The 18,892-nt window shown below is 41.9% G+C and overlaps 1 protein-coding gene and 1 pseudogene across 2 annotated transcripts; both read right to left on the bottom strand.

Moving 5' to 3' along the window:
- Window positions 1–3,501: 3,501 nt before the first annotated feature.
- LOC308415894 (cytochrome c-like) lies at window positions 3,502–3,819 on the bottom strand (annotated as a pseudogene). Its single transcript has one exon. The product of its transcript is annotated as a cytochrome c-like (transcript).
- A 7,859-nt stretch (window positions 3,820–11,678) lies between these two features.
- LOC308415907 (large ribosomal subunit protein uL3-like) lies at window positions 11,679–12,884 on the bottom strand (the record flags this gene model as incomplete). The annotated part of the gene is given in 2 exon segments (XM_080910929.1): window positions 11,679–12,149; window positions 12,153–12,884. Coding segments are annotated over 2 exon segments (1,203 nt in total).
- Between the last annotated feature and the right edge of the window lie 6,008 nt (window positions 12,885–18,892).

An 18,892-nucleotide genomic window follows, 5' to 3' on the forward strand; every position in this document is an offset into this window, starting at 1 on the left:
ACCACATGGTGGCTCACAACCATCTGTAATGAGATCTGATGCCTTCTTCTGGTGTGTCTGTAGACAGCTACAGTATATATATATATATATATATATATATATATATATATATAAAATCAATCAGTATATGTATATATATATAATCCATCAATATATACAGTATATATATATATAATCAATCAATCAATAAATCTTTAAAATAAAGAGCTGGTGACTTTAGCCAGTCTCTTTTATAGTCCAAACTCTCCCCTGTAAAATAAAGGAGCTGAGCTGCTGGTCTCCTGGAGGCTTAACTGAATTCAGCATGTTTTGCTCTCAAAATCAGAAGCTACTAACTAGTTCCTCTGGGGTCTGTGGGCACAACAGAATGTTCTCATAAATACAAGCCCAAAAGCCACCTCTATTTCACTACCTGAAGGTGACAGTGGCTGCTGCTTAAATCTATTCAACCACAAGAAAAATGCACGTGTAAGGAACATGTATTTTATGAAGAAGCTCCTTAGCTAGGAACTTGTTACACTTAGCTGGACATAGTACTTGAAATTCGGAGACAATACCTGTTAAATAACTAGTTCCTGTAGAAATAGGGGTGGTGTGAAGGCAAGATACATTATCACACTTGGCAGGATATTCCCAAAAGTCCCAAGACCTAAAAGCTAATGCTACTAGGTCTTCCCTGTCAGTTGCTAGGTGTAAGCTCTGAAGAGCTGTTTGGCCTGGAACAAGGGTCATGGCAATTCAAGGGTACAAGGAATTAAACTACAAAGTAGCCAGCTTGATTTTCCTAGAAGACTTGGGCAATTAGTTTTATTGTATGTGACTTTCATCTGGAATTCTGGTAGACTCTGATCCCATTTGCAGGAATTTGTGCTTTATCTATATACCCTTCCTGTATGTCCTCTTCAGTTGACAGGCTCTGACTCCTATCATCATTTCACCATTCTACATACTGGAAGATAGTCAGGCTTCTGTGAATGCCCATATGGGTGCAGGGAAGTTTAATATAGAGATCCATATGGGTGCAGGGAAGGATACAGAGACACCAGATGGGACCTCATCTTGAGTTCCAGCTGAAGCCTCTTAAACGATACATGTGGATGGCACTTTGACTTTAGCCAAAATTTTGGCTAGAAGGAATATAATGAAATCCAAGAGCACTTAAGAAAGATTCAGGGCCTCAGAATATAGACCATGTTAACCCTGGCTTAGAGGTGAGGATCCAAGAGCAGATGTGGGCCACAGACATGGAGACACACTCAGGATGAAAGTTTCAGTTCCCTGATATTGGTAATGAGTTTCAACAGTGGGAACCACATATATTAGACCTAATGGGCCTTCTCAGCAACATTTATTCAAGGCAAGCAAGCTTCACAGTAAGCCCAGGGGACTCCAAAACATATCTGAGAAGCCAAAGAGCAGATGGGTTTGGTGAGAAGATAAGGGAAGAGAGTAGAAGCCACTGTGCTCTACCCTAAACTTCAGAAAGGAAGTTGGATATTTGGCCTTGAAACTAAACAGTACTTGCTTCTGCCTGTAACTCCAGACTTGTTTTTCCTTTGAGGGTTTTTGTTTTGTTTTGATACATATTTTCTCTGTGTAGCCCCCAGATTGGCCTGGAACTCAACATTGCCTCTCTAGTGCTGAGATTAAAGGTGTTCACTACTATTCTTGGCTCCAAAAAACTTTTTTAAAAATAAATATCTTTAAAAATTAAACTGGCCATGGTGGCTTACTCCTTTAATCCCAGCATTAAGGAGGCAGAGGCAGGTGGCTCTCTTGTGAGTTCAAGGCCAGCCTTGTCTACAAAGTGAGTCCCAGGACAGCCAGAGTTGTTACACAGAGAAATCCTGTCTTGAAATACCAAAAATAAAATTAAAATAAAACAAAATTTAAAAACTTGGGTGTGGTAGTTCATGTCTGTAATCTCTGAAAGCCAGAAAACAAGACAGGCAGATTATCACCCCTATGAGGCCAGCCTGGGTCATAAATTGAATTCTAGGGCAAACTGGACTACAGAAAGAAACCCTGTTTCAAGAAAAAAATGGGGTAGGAGGGAGAATAATATGCATTGGAGACATGGGTGTAGGCATCAAGAAAGAGCTGCCAATTTCCACATGTCAGAGGTGAGCAAATTGGTTCTGGTCACATGGTTGACATGAACGCATATAGCTTGACATGACAGTACAGAGAGCTTAAGACCTTTCCTTGTGTCTCTGCCACTCTCAGCTGCAATTGTGTGTGCATCATTTTCAGAACACTGAGTTGAGCCTATTCTCCCTTCAGTGCTAATACATTTCTCATTAGGAGTGGTGGCATATGCCTATAATTCCAAAACTTGGCAGGTAGAGGCAGGAGTAAGTTTATTAAGTCAGCCTGGGCTACAATGTGAGAAAACTCCCCCATCCAAAACAAACAGACAAACATACAAAAACAAAAAATAAATCAAGGACCTATGGAATTGATTGAGATACACAGTATACATGTATGAAAGTGCCAAAGAATAATAACATATTAAAAATAAAACACTAGGACCTAGCAGGGTGTGATGGTGCACCTCTCTAATCTCAGACCTCTGAAGCAAAAGTAGGTGGACTTCCACAACTTTGAGGAGAGTCTGCTCTGCATATCTAGTCTCAGTCCAATCAGGGATACATAGTGAGATCCTGTCTCAAAAAATAAAAACCTATGAAAAACATGAAAACAACCCATGAAAAAATTTATGATTTATCAAGGAAAACTACCTCCCACTAAGCCTGATGACCGGAATTAAATACATTCCTGAGACCCACTTGATGGAAGGAGAGAACTGACTTCTGCAAGTTGTTCCTCTGGTCTCTACATGTGTGTGTACACATGAGAACACACTCTCACACACAGATACATTTAATTTATTTTTAAGTTAACAAAATGTATGCCTTTATCCAGGCAGGGGTCACGCATGCCTTTAATCCCAGTGCTCTCAGGAGGCAGAAGCAGGTGGATCTCTCAGTCAAAGCCAGTCTGTTCTACAAAGCAGTTCCAGGACAACCAGAGGTACACAGTGAGACACTGTCTCAAAGAGCAAAACTAAACACACACACACACACACACACACACACACACACACACACACTTAATAAAAAACAGAGCAACTTGAACAGTTGCCTCTGGTTCTGTGATTGTGTGACTGTAGGAAGTAGGCTATTTGTGCTCAGCCCTTTGGTAGGGTAGGAGGGGAAATCCTCATTGTCCTCCCTTAATATAGCCCAGATCCCCAAACTCAGACCTTACTCAATGGAATTGGTTTTAAAAGGCCCTGGGACCAGCCTGAAAACTCCTACATGTGGAATGCTACCACAGGGAAAGACTTTTTTTTTTATGATAAGTCAGTTTTACTTAAATCAGGACTGTCCCAAAAGAACATTGTTAGCCATTCATGGTCTGAATTTGGTGTATGAATTCAATTATGCTACACATTAAAAGCCATGGGACATTTGTTCTGTTATAAATAAGACAGTGGAATTACTCATTAGTAGCCTTTTTAAGATAAGCTATTAGGTCTGCCCTTTCTTCCTTCTTAATTCCCTCGAAGATAATTTTTATTCCAGGGATGTACTTTTTGGGATTCTCTAAATACTCCATCAGGGAGGGTATCCTCTCCCCAGGTGACGCCTTTGTTCTTGTTGGCATCTGTTTAAGAGAGTCCAACAGCTTGACCTGTCTTTGCCCAAACAGACCATGGAGATTTGGTCCAGTCTTATGTTTTCCTCCCTTTTCCACAGTGTGGTACTGGGTACACTTCTGAACAAAAATCTTCTTGCCTTTTTCAACATCACCCATTTTAAATTTGCTCCGGGCTAGTCAACACCACAATCGTTCAGACTCTTAGACAGACATCCCGTTCTCTAGGGAAGACTTCTAATTTGTAATGCAGACATGGGAAATGTCATTCCACACACTTTAAAACAACTAGTACAATAAGCAGGATTTTCTGGTATATAGACAAAAAAGACAGCTTAGGCACCAGGAAAGACAGATCCAAAGCCCTCAGGAAATAGAAACTTCTAGAGTGTTCTAGAGATTGTGAACTAAAAAGTGAACATACTGTGGATACTGTCTCACTTTTATTTACTTTTTCTGGTGCAAACTGTTAGTGAAACTTGAGGCTGAGAATTGGCAAGATGGAGGTTCATCTTTGGATTTTTTAAAACTATATTTTTTCTGTAACCACAGAGAAAAAAAGCACAACAAACCTTATGGCAAGAGAACTCTGTGTAGCTGACTTTGGCTACTTTGTGGGTTCTTCTTTCTTTAACCCTTCTCTACCAAGTTTTTTTCTCACCATTTCAACCCCCTAACATTAGATAAGAGAGATAAAAAGGATAGAAAGGAAAGAGAACCTTGAATAAAGTCAGGGGTCAGAAAAGGGATGACATTATTGTTGTTAGACCATTTCCTACTGACTAGGGACATTGAATTCCTTGAGGCAAGTTTGATTTTCAACGTCAGGCTATCTAATTTTTTTTGTCGTTTCTTCTTTGTGCACAACTACTTAACAAACCATGACCAACAACCCAACAACCCTCTCAGGGCTCTAGCATTTATATACTCTCTGAAAAGTTCCCAGATTTTCAAATATCATACAATTGTAGAAACTATCTGCAGCTGGCAAAATCACACCCCTACTAGCACATGAGGCAAATCAGTTAGCTGCTGTGGACAATCTGAAGCAGCCCCATATCCCACATCTGGGATTAAAACAAAAACAGATTCTTATCTTTCTGGGTTTTTTGTTTTGTTTTGTTTTGTTTTTTAGAGAAACCAAATGCCAAAATTGTCACTATACTCCTGTCAATCCTCATAATCCTCATTTCTGTAACTGGTTACATGTGTTTAGCTGATATTAATAACTACTTTACTCTACTATCCGTTCTGTATTTCTTCCACCCTCTGCAAGCACCTCAACAGGTCTTGGCTCTTTTCCTGGAGGAGTGACCATACCTTTATTCCTGATGGCTCTGTGTTCTTTGTCATCCTGCTTGGATCAGGCTGCTGTAGTTTCCCATTGACTTCAATCTCAGGATATAGTACTAAGAGACGCCCTAAAGGATCTTCTGCACTCCAGACACAACCCTTCTCACCTTCATTTTGGAGAGGCCATTCATTTTCCCCCATGGTAATCTGGGTCTATCACCCCTCCTAAAACGTTATTCCTTTCTTAGCCTGTTGGTTTCTTAGCCTGGTGGAACTATTCCCTTTTCACCCATTGATTCCTGGACCCATGGATCCTGGCTATGGGAGAAACTGTACCATTTATCAGACGCTGATTCAAAGCATATACTGCCTTCTGAAGAACTCTGCCTCAGCCCTCCATGCTGATGCCACTTAATTGATGCTGTAAATGCATCTTCAAAAGGCCATTCTTTCTATCAGATCAGCTGTATCAGGATGGTGGAGAACATGGTACGACCAGTGGATTCCATGATCTTGGGTGCATGGGAGAGATCTATCTACATCTTTCTCAGATGGCTTTCTCACCAATTTTCTAATCATGTTCTTTCCAAGTTCCTGACCATTGAATCAGTCCATCAGTTCAATCCATGAATCTATGAACAACCACACATCTGGACATTTCTCTTTCCAAGCAAAATATAAGGTCATGTGTACTGCCCGGAGTTTTGCCCCCACAGTGAAGATTTCTCTTCACTGGTGTCTTTCAGGGTTGTCCCAGAAATGGACTGCAATGCTGCAGCTGTCCACTTCTGGTGGTGCCTGCATAATGTGCAGAACCATCAGTAAACCAGGTCCTAATGTAGCTGATCTTTGCTACTTTGTGCATTTTTCTTTTTCCCACCCTTTATTCCCATTTCACTTCCTATCATTAAATAGGAGAGAAAGAAAAAATAGAAATAAGAGTGAGAGAAAGAATCACTGAATCTAATATTTTCCCTTTTGTTTCTTCTTTGAGCACAAAAAGCACTAACAATCTACATCCACCACCCACCACCCATGACCAACAACCTCCTATGAGCCTCTAGCATTTATATACCCTCTGAAAAGTTCCCAGAAGTCCAAATGTCACACAAATGAATAAAGTATGTGCAGCTGGCAAAAACATGCCTCTGCTAAAGCACGAGGCAAATCATAGTCAACTGCTGCAGTCAGTCTGAAGCAGACCCATGTCCCCACACCTAGCATTAAAATGAAAGCACATTCTTATATCCTAGTCTTCTCTCATGTTTGACAGCAAAGGACATTGTCACAGAAATAGAAACCATAGATAAGCATTTGGGCAACTTTTTCATGTAACTTACTTGTGCCTTCAGGACCTGCTCAGGCCTTGATAATGCTCTTCATGTCCTACTTTATGACTTGGTGATTCCATGATGGGCAATTTTGGTCAAATAGAAACTTGGTGGCCCACTGTCAAAAGTTCGGTTTCCACTAAGGTCCAACAGCATGTCAAGAGCTGTCTTTCAAAGGGAGACTATTTGCCTGCAAATGATGATAGAGCCTTGCTCTGGATTCCCAAAGGTCCTTTCTATGATTAACCTATAGGGGCCTCCCAAAGACTCCAAACTCCATCCCTGTCTGTCACTGATACACAGTACTATCAGGTCTGCTCGATCATATAGTCCAAGTGGTAGAGCAGCCAGCTCAGCAACCTGGACCTGTTTAAGAGCCTTCTCCAGTTCAGGCCCCCACACAAAGCTAGCAGCTTTCTGGGACAGGGTAACACATCCAACTGAGGAATGTTCTGTCTCTAGAATCCAAATGGACCCACTAAATGTTGTGTTTCCTTCTTGGATATGGGAGGAGTCAACTGTAATAACTTATCCTTCACTTTAAAAGGAACAACTTCTGCATGTCCCATACCACTGGCCTCCTAAGAATTTCACTGAGGTAGATAGTCCTTGAATTTTGGTTGAATTTATTTTCATTCTCTTATATGCATACATGTTGTCAATGTGGTTGCTACCATCTGCTCACTTGGTCCAATCAGCATAATGTTATCAATATAGCACACCAATATGATATTTTGAGGAAGAGACAGATGATCAAGACCCTTCTAACTAATTTGTGATACAGGGCAGGAGAGTTAATATACCCTTGAGGCAAAACTGTAAAGGCATACTGCAGGCCTTGCCAACTGAAAGAAAATTGCCCCTGATGGTAGTATATCAATTGATTTTGCCCATTTCAATTTATTGCACCTAAAACGCATCTAGTCTATAATGGAGACTTTCTTTAAAATTACATATTTTTATGTGTTTGCCATGGCATGCATGGAGTCAGAGCACGGGGCTCTAGACACAGGCTATCTCACTCCATCTACAGTAGTGCTCGGCACCACTGGAAACTTCTGATCAGTGATGCCTAACTTCAGAATATACACGTGTATATGCATGTATGCATGTTTGTGTGAATTACAAGAATTCTCATGTGTTACACAACAGCTCCACTACTGAGACACAAGCTCAGACCAAAATCCTTTGAGTGTGTGTGGTGTGTGTGTATGTGGGGGGCAAGGACGGAGGTGGGTAGGGAGGAAAGAACCTATGCAGGAATCCAACACATGGAGTCACTTGTGGGAGTCAGTTCTCTCTTGCTATGTGATCATGTGATTCCTAGGGAGCAAACTCAGGATCTCTCCAATTCTAGACCCCAGGGGTCTACATACTGAATCCCTGGATAGCCAGTGTTATATAATAGAAAGACCTTGTAATAAAAATAATTAAAAATAAAAATACCTAATATTCTTCTATGTGTGATGGTACATGTCTTTAATTCTAACAATCTAACCACAGCATGCTGGAGGCAGAGCCAGGGAGATCTGTATGCATTTAATGCCAACTAGGCCTATATTTGAGTTTCTAACCAGATAAGACATGTGACAATATTTCTTTTTTTCTTTTAAAGATTTGCTTATTTATTTTATGTATGTGAGTACACTGTTGTTGTCTGTAGAAATCTCTGAATGTACTCTCCCTTATACAATAAAAACCCTCTCAACTATACCTTGAAGCAGTCATGTTCTTATTTAATTCATCCATAAGCCCTTACCTTGTTTTTTGAGAAAGGGCTTCAGACTGGCCTGGGACATACTCATTAGTCTAGGCTGGTTATTCAGCAAACCTCAGAATCCTGGAATTACAAGAGAGCCTGGGATTGAAAGGACAGAGCACAAGTACTATTATTTTGTTCTAGTTCTCATTTTTACTAATATGTATTCAATAATTCTTAGAAACTTCTGGTTTTTATTTAGCTCCTGTGTCAGGCAGAGAGAGTCCTTACCAGACATAGGTGGCATGCTGAGATATGAATGATTCAAGGCAGTTTCACAGAGAACTACTGGGTGGACACACATATACATATACATCATATACATCATATACATATACACCATATACATATATGCATATGCATACCCATACACATATACATATATATCATATACATATACATCATATGCATACACATACACATATACACATGAGAACCACATAGGACCCTAAGTACTCTGAGACTCTGGTGTGTGGTCACAAAAGGAGGGAAGGCCAGAGGTCTTAGGATAGTCATCCCACTCTTCTCTCTCTGTTTTCAAAATTATATATAAGCTTGATAAGTAACATTTTCTTATGTATCCCAAGGATTGCATGAGACATTATATTGAAAAATTCCTCAGTGTTCATCTGAACTTTCCTGTATTTTTCTGTGTTAAAGCCAAGCCAACAAGCCTACAGTGACCAAATTAAAAAATAGTCCTAGAGTCTCTGCAGACTGAGCAGAAGAGTTGAGAGCACTCTTGGTAGAATCTCCCCCTACCATTTTGATTGGAGTTTCTCCAAGTGTGACCTGCTTTAGCCATAAAGCTTACTTCATACCTCCTAATCTAGTAGGCCTGTCCCAGCTGTTGGAACTTGGACCTCACAGTGCCTCAATCAGCCCTGGCCTGGGACTAGTAGGTCCCAAAAGAGCTGGAGTAAGAGAGTTTTTGGCTAGGCTTCCATTGGCCTATCTTCAGCCTTCCATCCACAGTGCCTCTACAGGGCTCAGCTTTATTGGAGGGAGGGGCTGCTGCTGAGTGTCACGCACCCACGCTTCCCGCCGATAGGAACAGGCGTGCAACAACCGGATTCTTCTGCGGACAACCTTTATTGTACAGCACTCTGAGCAGGGGACTTCTTGAGCAGGAAACTTCTCTCTGAGCCGGGGACTCCCTACCGGGGTCTACTGTATAGGCGACCTCTCATGTGCAGTCTCCCACGTGCGATCTCTCTGCCCAGTCTCTCTCCACGTGGGATCTCTCCGCAATCTCTCTTATCGGGTCCCTCTCCACGTGGGGTCTCTCTGCCATCTCTCCACGTGGGGTCTCCCGCAATCTCTCCACTATCTCCCTCTCCACGTGGGGGAGAAATGCACTGCTATATATGCCTAAGAGACTCGTGTCGCTACCTGATTGGTATGCCCTCCAGTAACTCAATAGTATGCCCCATGACGTATGTGGCACATGCGCATTAAGTCTCTTGGCTGGGCAACAGCTCTGTTTGCTGAGTTCTCGGCGGGAAGCCGGCGCCATGTTTGGGTGTGGCACAAACGGCTCCCTACATCTGAGTCCTTGTGACTACTGCTCTCAGTCTTCCTGCTCCCTCTATACAGCTGGGGAGACAATAGTTAGTTGCCAGATAGGGTCTCTACAACCTTTGACTTAATGGTGTAGAGGTTCCTAAGTTAGTCAGAGGAGATCTCAGAAGACATCTGCACCAATTCCTTACTCCACAGAATAAGAAACTGAAACTAGAGTGCTTCCACTTGGCTGAAAAGTCACATCCCAAAACATCAGAAGGCCAGGTGTCTTCCACGGTGGCTAAAAATCTTTGTCTGGAACAATGTTTTTACGTTTTACAGCTGAATATTTTCTCCCCAAGAGAAAGAAATGGTTTATTTTGGGTGTGCATGGTGGCACACATACTTAGAATCCCAGCTCTTAGGAGTCTGAGGCTAGAAGATTGAGAATTTGAGACCAGCCAGGACCACATAGCAAGACCGTGTCTTAAAAAAGAAAAGCAAACCAAGTTTTATTGTTTCTGCTCTGATTATGTGGGTGATGCAGACTCATAGGGCAAGGAGGTGGAACACCATAGGAAAGTACAGAGAAGAATATAAACATTACTCACAACAACTTGAAATGACTTCCAGGATCTTGGCCACCTCTTCACACATATCATTCAAACATTACTGACATGCATGCACTATTAAGGAGCATACAACATCTTTGTGGCTGATTCAAAGGCTCCACATTGTCTTGCAGCTGTGCCTTCATTCTCAATTTGCCTTAAAGACACCTGGTGCTAGAAGCTAAGTGTATTGCTTCTGTATCCTGTATGTAGTGCCACTTCCTTGGGTAAAAGTAGGCAGACTGCAGTGGACAAGTAATTATGTTTGTGATCCATGTATCACTTTTTCTGGTTTTTCCAGGAATATCAAAATTCACTTTTCTTTTTTTAATTTTAATTTTAAAATGTATTTATTTATTTATTTATTTATTCATTTATTTATTTATTTATTTAATGTATGTGGGTACACGGTAGCTGTCTTCAAACACACCAGAAGAGGGCATTAGATTCAAGTACAGATGGTTGTGAGCCACCATGTGGTTGCTAGGAATTGAAATCAGAATTTCTGGAATAGTCAGTGCTCCTAACCACTGAGCCATTTCTTCAGGACCACAATTCACATTTCTACCAGCGACTTCATGTACTGCTCACCTCTTAGCAAAGGGTCAGGGCTCTTTTCATGTCATGCCAATCTTAGGGGGAAGTTTGATTTGATTTTGACTCAGCCCCCATACTACCCACCCCATACACAAAGGTAGGTACACTTGTAGGTATACATTTCTTTGTTTCCAGTTTGTTTTTCTGCAAATGTCTTCATGGAAAGTTTTTTCCCCTGTTATTGACTTACAGGCATTCTTTTTATTTGTTTGTTTTGAGACAGGGTATCATGTAGCCTAGGCAGGCACAGAACTCACTGTGTATCTGAGGATGACCTGGAACTTCTGGTCTTTTTGCCTCCGAGTCTTGTATGCCAGATCATGCATATATACCATCTTTACTGGCTGGTTTTGTGTCAACTTGACACAAGCTGGAGTTATCACAGAGAGAGGAGCCTCAGTTGAGGAAATGCCTCCATGAGATCCAGCTGTAAGGCATTTTCTTAACTAGTGATCAAGGGGGGAGGGCCCAGCCCATTGTGGGTGGAGCCATCCCTGGGCTGGTAGACCTGGGTTCTATAAGAAAGCAAGCTGAGTAAGGCTGAGGAAGCAAGCCAGTAAGTAACATCTCTTCATGGCCTCTGCATCAGCTCCTGCTTCCTGACCTGCTTGAGTTCCAGTCCTGACTTCCTTTGGTGATGAACAGCAATGTGGAAGTGTAAGCTGAATAAACCCTTTCCTCCCCAACTTGCTTCTTGGTCATGAGGTTTTATGCAGGAATAGAAACCCTGACTAAGACACCACCATACCTCTTTAATTTGGTGCTAGGAATGGAACCCAGGATTCCAGGAATGCTGGGCAAACCATTCATGCTGGGTCCCTTTTCTACCAACTGAGCTTTGTTTTGAGCCTCAGAAGCTCTTTTTTTGTTATTGGAAACGTTTTATTGATGAGACCCCACCAGCTGCACAAAGTACTCCTGGCATCAAGCACCTTCCTCCTTGGCAATGAGATCTTTCTTGAGTGGTCTCATGAAGGCTTTCTTCTCCTCCATGGTCTGGAAACGACCATGGCCAAACTTGGTGGTGGTGTCAATGAACTTCAGGTCAGTCTTATCCAGAGCCCGTCGTTTGGTCTGGACCAGCAAGGACTTTCGAAGTGTAAGCACTCGCTTCTTGGTTCCCACCACACATCCTTTGAGCATGATGAAGTCATTGGTCACCTCACCATAATGCACAAAGCCACCCAGTGGGTTGATGCTCTTGTCAGACAGGTCATAGTCAGTAGATGCATTTTTCTTGATCAGTTTACTATCCTTGATGAGGTAGCCCTGACCAATCTTGTAAATCTTGTTAATCTCTGTTCGGTGATGGTAGCCTTTCTGCCCAGCACGAGCCACAGAGAAGGCTACACGGGCAGGATGCCAGGCTCTAATACAGGCAACTTTGCGCAGACCTCAATGGGTCTTTCGAGGCAGTTTCTTTGTATGCCAACGACTGGTCACCCCTTTGTACCCTTTACCTTTTGTCACTCCAATGATGTCAGTCATCTTGTCCTGCCTGAACACCTGGTTCACAGGAACCTGCTGCTCCAGCCTCCCTCGGGCCCAGTCCAGCTTCTCAGCCACAGTGCCCCCATTCAGCTGGATCTCCATCAAATGTGCCTTCTTCTGGCGCAGAGGAAGCAGACGCATCAAGGTGTGGGCAATTATGCGGATGACCTGGCAGTACTTCTTCATGCTGTTGAAGTCCTTTTCCAGCTGCTTCTTGCCTGTGTCATCCTGCCATTTCTTACAGTATTTGGTGAAAGCCTTCTTCTTAGATTTGTGCCAGTTCTTATAGAAATGCCTTTTGTACTTATCGCTGATATACTCAGCAAATACAGTCTTGAAGATCCGGAGGCCTCGTGGGGTTTTTATATATCCCTCAATGCCCACAACCACCACAGGTGGGGTTTCTACAATGGTCACAGCCTCCACAACTTCTTTCTTGTTCACCTTAGATCCTGGCCTGTCAACTTCCCTGATGTGGGTCATGCCAGCCTTGTACCCTAGAAAGGCTGTGAGGTGCACAGGCTTGGAAGGGTCATCCTTGGGGAAGCTCTTCACTTTCCCACGATGCGGGCTGCTGCCTTTCCGAGGCAAGAAGCCCAAGGATCCATGCCTAGGAGCTGAGAATTTCCTGTGAGACATCTCGCCGCCACACGCCGCCGATAAAGACCAGGAGCTCTTTTTATATTATAGAAATGAAGCCTTTGTCTCTTACATGATAACATGTGCTTTCTTTTTTAATATCTAATTTATCTTAATTATGTGTATGAATCTGAGTGGGAATGTGCACATGAGTGTTGGCCAATGGAGGCCAGAGTATAAAAGATTCCCTGGAGTGGTAGTTATGAGCCACTGACATGAGTGCTGGGAATTTGAACTTAGGTCCTCTGGGAACACATTTGTTATCATATAAGAGATTTTCCTGCTGGACTCCTTTCCTACCAACTGAGCTATGTTCTGAGCCCTAGTATGTGGTATTAACTGCTGAGCTATCTTTTCATCACAATTTTTTTGTTTTAATCTATTGGTTGTAATTTGGCTTTGTAAGAATCATTTCTCTATTTTTGAGGTAAGGTCTCATTTAAGTTACCCAGGCTGGCTTGTGAAGCACTGGCAGGCCTTGAACTATTGATCTTTCTGGATCAGCATCCTGATGTGTGTAGCACCATACCCAGATGTGGTTATCTTAAAGCAAAGTGGTTGAAGCTTTACAGACTTGTGTTCACCTTTTTCACTATAATTTGTAAATTTCTAGCCTTGTTTTGTTTCCTGGGTGGCTAGGTGGTACTTATCTACACCTCAGTTACCTTTCAGCATAAGTGTTAAGTATAAAGTTATTCTTGGGGCAGGAGAGATGACATAGAAATTGTAGTGTTTGCTGCTCTTCCAAAGCACTAGAGTTTGGGTCCTAGCACCTCCACCAGTCATTTCACAACCATCTGCAACTCTAGCTCTGATTATGACCTCAAAGGGCACCTGCACTCATGTGCACATGCCTATATAGACACACATCCCTACCCATAATTTAAAATAATAAAAATACAGGTCTAGAGAAATAGCTTGGTGGTTAAGAGCACTTGCTGCTATTTCAGAGGACTTAGATTTGGTTTTCAGCACCCACATGGTAGGTCACAACCATCTATAACTCCAATATCAGAGAGCCTAATACCACCTTCTAATGTCTTCGGGAATGAGAAACACACAAGTTACAAATACATAGTTGTAGGCAAAACACACACATTAAATAAAAATAAACAAATCCAAAGAAAGTAATAGAAATAAATCTTTTAAAAAATATGTTACTCTTAGGGTTGAGCTCTTTGTACTGAATTTGCTCATCAGGAGGCACTGGGTTTCATCTCAGTACCCAAACAATTATTTTCAAACTGTAATTGCTCCAAAGAAGTCAATATACTGTCTTGAGATCATGTTTCACAGGAGAAAGGAAATGGGTACACATTGCACCACAGTCTGGAAAAACAAGGAGGTATTTCTGCCCTTAAAGTCAGGTACATCAACTAGATAATCAGGCCTTGCCCTCCCTTTAAATGTCTCTAATGGTAGAAACCTTGGATAATATAAATAAGGCAGTTTCTGCCCTCAAGCAAATCCCTAAATAGTCATGTGTTTGGGGAACAGTTCTTCTCTGTCATCACACTTCAATCCAGATGTCCTCAATCTATTTTTACACTCCTAGATAAATTGACCACCACCACTTTGCTTACATGGGAATTTTTGTTTGTTTTGGTTTTTTTTTTTGTTTGTTTTTCTTTGAGACAGGGTTTCTCTGTGCAGCTTTGGCTGTCCTGAAATTTATTCTGTAGACTAGACTGGCCTTGAACTCAAAGAGATTTATCTGCCTCTGCTTCCCAAGTGCCAGAATAAAAGGCATTCACAACCACCACCCAGCTATATGGGAATTTTTAAAACTGACAACAATTAAACATTTCTATGAAGCCAGGTATGGTGATGTACACTTTTAATCCCAGCACTTTAGAGGCAGAGTGTCATGGTTTGAATATGTTTGGCTCAGAGAGTGGCACTATTTGGAGGTGTGGACTTGTTGAAGTATGTATGTCACTATGGGTGTGGGGTTTAAGACCCCCATTCTACCTGCCTGGAAGCCAATATTCTGCTAGCAGCCTTCAGAGGAAGATGTAGAATTCTCAGTACCTCTTGCACCATGACTGCCTGAATGCTGCCATGCTCCCACCTTGGTGATAATGGACTGAACCTCTGAACCCAATTAAATGTTAATTTATAAGACTTGCATTGGTCATGGTGTCTGTTCACAATAGGAAAACCCTAAGACAAAGTAGATCACTGGACATGTACAGATGAAAAAGATATCGTATCCTTGGTCCCTTCCTTTCTCCTTCTCCATGCTTCTTGGCACCATGAAGTAATTAGTTTCCCCCACCAAGCCTACTGCCATAATGCTGTTACCCTGGCTCAGGCCCTACAGCAATATGAGCTTAACATGGACTGAAAACTATGAAACAGTGAGTCAAGACAAATCTTTCTTCCTGTTAAAAATAATAACACATTTTGGGGCTGGAGGCATAGCTCAGTACTTAAGAGCATTGACTACTCTTCCAAAGGACCCAGACTTGATTTCCTGTACCTATATGGCATCTATCAACCCTCTGTAACTTGAGTTGTAGAGGATCCTAAACCTTCTCTGACCTCGGGATCCTGCATACAGTGGTATAAAGAAAGATGCATACTCTGGCAAAACACACATACATAAAATAATAAATATAATACATATTAGAAATATCTTATTTAAGGTCTGAAGTGCCCAGCATGTACATATATCAACACACAGAGATATATAATTAAAGCTAAAATAAATCCTTAAAAATCACATTTATTTTTGCAGGGCCACATATGAACATGTTTGTGGAGGTCAGAGAAGAACTTATTTCTGTGTGTTCGTTTGGTTGGTTGGTTTTGAGATCGGGTCTTACTGTGTAGTCGGACTGGTCTGGAATTTTCTATATAGATCAGGCTGGCCTTGAATTCACAGATACGCCTGCTTCTCCCTCCTGAGTGCAAGGCATAGGATTAAAGGTAGGTACCATCATTCCTGGCCAGAAGAAAACTTTTAAGAATTGTTTTCTTTTTTCTGTCTACATTGTAGGTCCAAGAAATAGAAATCAAGTTATCATCAGGCTTGGCACCAAGTGCCTTTACTCATTAAGCCATTTTGCTACCTCTATTTTCCATGTTTTGTTTTAAAGATTTTTTTTTTGTCACAGTAATGGAAAGCAAAACTCATTAGTTCTGAAAAAATTTCATAGCCACCTCTTGACACTATTGGCACAGTCACATACTATGGATGTCTGCTTACATTCCCTGGGATACAGCTCAGTGCTGCATGTGAAATTTCTCTTTTTGGTCAACCCTGCAGCACAGTAAACCACTCTCTCACAGTTACTGTTTATCTTCCACAATATACCATCATAGTCAAATATGTATTAATTGCTAGTTTCTGATCAATAGCAGGTGGTTAATAGTTAATAATATTTGGGCTAGAGATGTAGCTCAGTGTTTGCCTAACATGTACAGAATGATAGGTTTCATTCCTAGGCATGTACCATCATACCTGCAATCCTGGCACTCAGAAAGAAGGTGAAAGTTTATAATCTCAGCCCTTGGGAAGCTGGCAGGAGGATCTTGAGTTTTTATCTATAAACAAACAAACAAATAAAATTTCTAGAGCTGAGGCTTGCTGTGGTAGAGGGCTATTGTATGACTGAGTCTAGTAACTGAACCCAGGTCCTTTGCAAGAACAACGACTAATACATTGCCAATAGAATGATTACAGGATTACACCATGTAACAGTGGCTTTCTATGTAAAAATAAAATAAAGAGGGAGCTGGAAAGATGGATCAGTGGTTAAAAGTACTTGCTGCTCTTATAGTGGATCCAAGATCAGTTCTTAGAACCCACTTGACAGCTCACAACCATTCAGGGATCCTGTGCTGTGGGCATAAACTTTTTGCAGCCTGTTTTAATAAACATTCAACCACCCACCAGAGGTAGTAGAAAAGAAAAGTTATTAAGATACCGGCAGTCCAGTTCAGTAGTTTTGGGATAGCAAACTAGCTAGCAGAGACAGCCAGGCCTCAGCCTAATTGGCAGGAGTGACTAGGATCACCAGGGATGCCAGGAGTTCTTAGCTATGCCTCTCTTAGTGAAGCAGAGATCAAGAAAGGTTGCAAAGCTAGCTATGCAAGCAAGCCAGATGGTAGAGTCTGGACTGTTGGGTCATGATGTGGGCTGCTGCCCACCTGCCTTGCTTTTTGCCAGCACAGCAGGCTGGAACCAGTGGGTGGTGAGGTCATTGGCTAAGGCTGTAGGAGTCCTGGGGATTCACCTATTCAGGAGGCAATGAATGTCCTCTGGTCCCAGTCCCTGAACAGGCTTTGAGTCAGGATATTGCAGTTCCTATCACTGGGACTTATTTAGGACTCAACATCATGTTCTTGTGTTCTGTCTGTCTGTCTGTCTCTTAGTCTCTGTTTCTGTCTCTGTTTCTCTCTGTCTCTCCCTCTCCTGGTATTATAGGTATGTATCACCATGTTTCCTGGCTCTCTTTGGCCTTGAGCTCAGTCTTAGGGATCATCACTCCTGTAACTAGATTTTGTGCTAGCCTCAACTCTGGCTTGTTATTATTATTTCTTTCTCTTCCTCCTCTTCTTTAACAAGATCTCACTATGTAGACCTCTATCTCCTGAGCACTGTATTATAGACAGAATCTGTTAAACCTAGCAGTCACAACTTTTTAGAAGTCTGGGCACAAACTGTTTTTGTTTTCCAGTAACTGCCCTTTGCACTGACTTGTACCCAGTTCCCCTCATGTCTCCAAGCCTAAAACTATTATTTTGAAGGCCACTCATATTTACTGTCTTAGTTTGGTTTCCAAACCCAATGAGGCTCATTTTTAACCATTTACTTTGAAATCAGGGCTAAGTACTCCTATTAGCATTATTTTCCACTGTTACCTGATAACAGCCAGGTACACTTGACTCACTATAAAAGGGGCTGCTTGTCTCCTCTCTCTCTCTCTCTCCCTCTCCCCCTCCCTCTTCCCTCTCTATCCCTTCTCTCCCTATCCCCCTCTCTCTGCCTTTTTCTGTCTCTACTACCCCCCTCAACTCTCCTCCCCATGCCCCTAAATAAACTATTCTATACATGTGGCTGATACCTCAGGGGAAAGAGATACCTCAGCATGGGCTCACAGAGGCACCCCCTTCCCCCACACCATACAACGCTGCCACCAAACATATCTCTGGCTTCTTTTTCTTTTTGTATATAACACAACAACTCTCTGTCTAGCCATTCATTTGTATTGGACTGTAACTGTCCTTGTTCCCTCATTCTTGGGCATGCAGCTTCCTGCAGCTCTTTCCATGTCTTCTTAGTGAGAGATCATTCAGCCCAAGCTAATGAGACTCTAGCTTTGAGCTACATCTCAGTAGGCAAGCAGCAACTGAAGCTCCAACCATGGCCATCCTCTGTTTGTTTGTTTGTTTGTTTCAAGACAGAGTTTCTCTGTGTAGCCCTGGCTATCCTGGAACTTGCTCTGTAGACCAGGTTGGACTCAAACTCACAGATCTGTTGAGGCAGAGGACTGGGTATGCCAGCCATACCCTGTAATGGGTAGGGACTGAGGGATGCTGGGAGAACCTGGCAGCCACATCCATTTTGATATGATATATAGGCACCTCAGCCATTTGTTACAGGGTTTGAGACTCAACATTTTACATATACAAATTTTTGCCTGCATTTATGCATATGCACCACATTTGTGCTTGGTGCTCACAGAGATTGGAAGAGGGCATCAGATCCCCTGGAACTAGAGTTAAAGGTAGTTGCAAGCCACTATGTAATACATATACCAAATCAAAAAACCATTGATATACATAATATAAATAATTTAAAAAATAGAAAATACATCTTTTTAAAAGTAAAAAGAGGGCTGGGATGTAAGTTATAGGCAGAGTACTTTCCTAGCATGCTTGAAGTCCTCAGTTAAAGTCTTAATATTACAAAAGAAAACAAGGGGTGGAAGAATGGCTCAGTGGTTAAGAGCACTGACTACTTTTCCAGAGTTCAATTCCCAGAAAGAATCTGATGCCCT

This window comes from Micromys minutus (genome assembly GCF_963924665.1).
Source record: "Micromys minutus genome assembly, chromosome: X".
In the NCBI taxonomy this organism is placed as follows: Eukaryota; Metazoa; Chordata; class Mammalia; order Rodentia; family Muridae; genus Micromys; species Micromys minutus.